The sequence below is a fragment of the Sinocyclocheilus anshuiensis genome, unplaced genomic scaffold, assembly GCF_001515605.1.
Source record: "Sinocyclocheilus anshuiensis isolate Anshui unplaced genomic scaffold, SAMN03320099.WGS_v1.1 scaffold2668, whole genome shotgun sequence".
In the NCBI taxonomy this organism is placed as follows: Eukaryota; Metazoa; Chordata; class Actinopteri; order Cypriniformes; family Cyprinidae; genus Sinocyclocheilus; species Sinocyclocheilus anshuiensis.
This window is the reverse complement of record NW_015542734.1, coordinates 86,458-89,905: the sequence shown is the minus strand read 5'-3', so window position 1 is coordinate 89,905 and position 3,448 is coordinate 86,458. Positions and strand designations below refer to the sequence as shown.

General features: G+C 43.1%; 1 protein-coding gene across 1 annotated transcript in view; it reads left to right on the top strand.

The window, feature by feature from the left end:
- marf1 (meiosis regulator and mRNA stability factor 1) overlaps positions 1-3,448 on the top strand; it is a 17,383-nt gene that overhangs the window by 9,817 nt on the left and 4,118 nt on the right. The window contains exons 15-18 of the mRNA XM_016494277.1: positions 519-679; positions 775-995; positions 2,382-2,524; positions 2,608-2,741. Coding sequence (XP_016349763.1) covers positions 519-679; positions 775-995; positions 2,382-2,524; positions 2,608-2,741 — 659 coding nt within the window. The remainder of the gene's footprint in view (positions 1-518; positions 680-774; positions 996-2,381; positions 2,525-2,607; positions 2,742-3,448) is intronic.

Here is a 3,448-nt window from a genome sequence, read left to right as displayed (position 1 = left end):
CGCACGCACGCTCACTCTCTCGCTCGCGCACGCACGCACGCTCACTCTCTCGCCGCGCACGCACGCACTCTCACTCTCTCGCGCTTCGCGCACGCACGCACGCTCACTCTCTCGCTCACACGCACGCTCACACGCACGCACGCTCACTCTCTCGCTCACGCACGCTCACTCTCTCGCTCACACACGCACGCACGCTCTCTCTCGCTCACACACACACATACATACAGACACAAACACAAACGTGGTTTCAGTGGGTATAGAAAAGAATCAGATTCTGTTTTATTATTTTTTACTTGTTTTTTTTTCTGACATGTTGGTGTTTTATCTTTCACTTGGATGTTATAAATTGCACGGGGTAATTACAGCTGGATAAAACAAAAACTGTGTCCCTCTTCATTTCAGGCTGCAAAGCAACACAATGTGATTATTTGAAAGGGGGCTGATTCTCTTCTAAACCCACTGTATTTCATTGGTCCGTTAATGTCTTGCACATGTGACTGTTTTCTGTATGTAAACAGTTTCCCAGAATGCTATGCAGCAGAGTTCAGTCCTTTAGCTGTTGCAGAGGAGGGGAAGCTGGAGGGAAGCGTCCCGTTAGAGCACCTCATCACCTGCATCCCTGGAGTGACTATCGTAACGGCCCAGAACGGCTTCAAGATCATCAAGCCGGGCGGTGTGTGTGTGTGTGTGTGTGTGTGTGTGTGTGTGTGTGTGTTCTCTCGCCATCACCACTGTGTAAGTGAAAAAGCCTAAGTGTGTTTGTGTGTTTGTCAGATCCGTGGCTGCAGCGCAGTAAGAGTCCGGTTGGGAACCCACAGCTGATCCAGTTCAGCCGAGAGATGGTGGATCTGATGAAGAACCAGCCGTCCTGTTTGGTGCCCATCACAAAGTTCATTCCAGCGTATCACCACCATTTTGCCAAGCAGTGCCGTGTGTCCGACTACGGATTCTCCAAACTGCTGGAGCTGCTGGAGGCCGTTCCTCACGTGCTGCAGGTCTGAACACAAGCACAGCTTTTCATTCAGTTCGCAGTTTTAACATCTATTTGACATTCTCTGTGATTCCTCAGCCACTTTAAAATATATATATATATTAGGGCTGGTAAGCGATTAAAATTTTTTATCCAGTTAATTACATGATGTGGCGATTATTTAATCGCACATCAAATTTGGCTGAGAAATTACTCAAAAGATAATTTAAAGTCATTGTTGTATAAAGCATCAAACTGACATTACAGAAAGTAGCTTCAGCAAGAAATATTTTGTTTGATCAAATTTATTACATGTACTCTTTTGGACCATGAGGGTGAGTAAATGTTGACACAATTGTCATTTTTGGGTGTGTGAACTATACCTTTAATAATTTATTTTATTAATTTTATTATTATTACTATGGAAATATGAAATTATTTCTTTAATGAAATGATACTCCAGTAGGTGGTGGTAAATGTCTTAATGATCAAGTCATCAAGTCATTTGTTCATTCATTTGATTCGTCCAAATAGCTGATTCATTCAGGAGTGAAGTAAATGGTTCTGTATGAATGGTCCATTGAATCATTAGACTTGTTCAACTTGAAGCGGATCATCAGCATCAGATCAATCGTTGTGTGCCATCAAAGTACCGCGAGAGCTATAGAGAGCAGACGACTCTGCATGCTTTTGAATCGCTCTTGCGGTCCTTTAATGTCATAAACCGATCGGTCTTTGCAGCGCCGCTTCAAATCCAATGCGCCTATGGCCAATGGTTCAACGCGCCAAATGGTTCATCCAGTTCGTTCAAAACATGCATTAAGAAATGAAATGCCGCTGTGTGTTGCTCGGAGACGAACAGTTCTGCTTTCTTTATATTTTTATTTGGCAAAATTGAGCAAAACAGACAACATTGTGTCTAAAATAACACAATATTAACTTCTTACTTACTGAACAGTTGTATATGGTCAGTATTTGCACTTGTGTGATATTGCTTATATTGCTCGTGTGATATTGCTTAACTATATGATGTAAATGAGACAAACACTCAAACGGGCATTTTTGCCCCATATCTTGAATTTTAGGGACATTCCAACTACGTTCTCGAGGCTCATCACACAGTGAGTTGTTGCCCTGCATCATATTTGTCATCAATCAGCTGTATGCAATGTCAGATGACCCACGTGGGTCTGGGGCGGGGCAAGTGCATAAATGTGTTGTTTAACGCATTATTTTTCACCGTAATTAATCTAATTAACGTGTTAAATTACCATCCCTAATATATATATATATGTATATGTATATATATATATATATATGTATATGTATATATGTATATGTATATGTATGTGTATATATATATATATGTATGTATGTATGTGTGTGTGTGTGTGTGTGTGTCTGAGTGCAGATCCTGGGTTTAGGCTCCAAGCGTTTGTTGACTCTGACCCATCGCGCTCAGATCAAACGCTTCACTCAAGACCTGCTGAAGTTGCTGAAGTTTCAGGCCAGTAAACAGGTGGTGATCGGGGACTTCACGCAGGCGTATCACTGGTGAGCATCTCAGTACGGCGTCTCTCTGTGCTGCTGAAGCGTGAGGCATTGCTGCTTCATCCTGATCTGTGTGTGTGTGTCAGGTGTTTCTCCAGGAACTGGCAGGTGGTGGATTATGGGATGTGTGATCTGATGGACCTGTTGGCTGAGATTCCGGACACGACGATCACAGTCTCTCAGCAGGACGGTGACACGCTCATCTCTGTTCCCAAGAGAGGTGAAGCACTGCTGCAAACACACGAATGCGTGATGCAGCATAACACGAGCAGTTCGGCCGTTCACACCCAATGTGAAAATGGGGCCTGATGTGACAAAAAGTACAGCCAATCAGAACAGTTTCTCTCTGTTTGAATGCTGTGTCACACTTGTAACGCACTGCACAGGCGTCACACACACACACACACTCACTCACTCACATATACACACACACACACACACACACACACACACACACACTCTCTCTGACTTTATGAATGTTTACAGACAAAAGCTGTGCATCGCAAACTAAATAATGCAAACAGACTTTCAAAACAAACTCATGTAGAAACGTGTGCCTCGTTGCTAAGAGACACGTGAAAATGAAAACAATGTGTTCTAGAATCGGCTCCAATTACCAAACATGTCTGATAGCGATCCACAGAATAGAATCAGAGTTTGAAGCTAAAAAATCAGTCTGTGTCCATCATGCACTACATGATTTTCTCAGTCAGCTCCGACTCTCTTTATGGTTTTCCCTGTGGATCATCATACAGTAACTAATTCTAAACTTCCATGATTTGTTTCTCTTCATCCATCTTTGAGCACTAATTTGGTCAAATGAGGTTTCGGTGTGGGCGGGACTAGCTGGCACAACACCACAAAAATAACCAAGCGACCAACAGAAGTAGAGCGTGTTGCAGTCGTGACTGGTTAGGCCACGGTGTA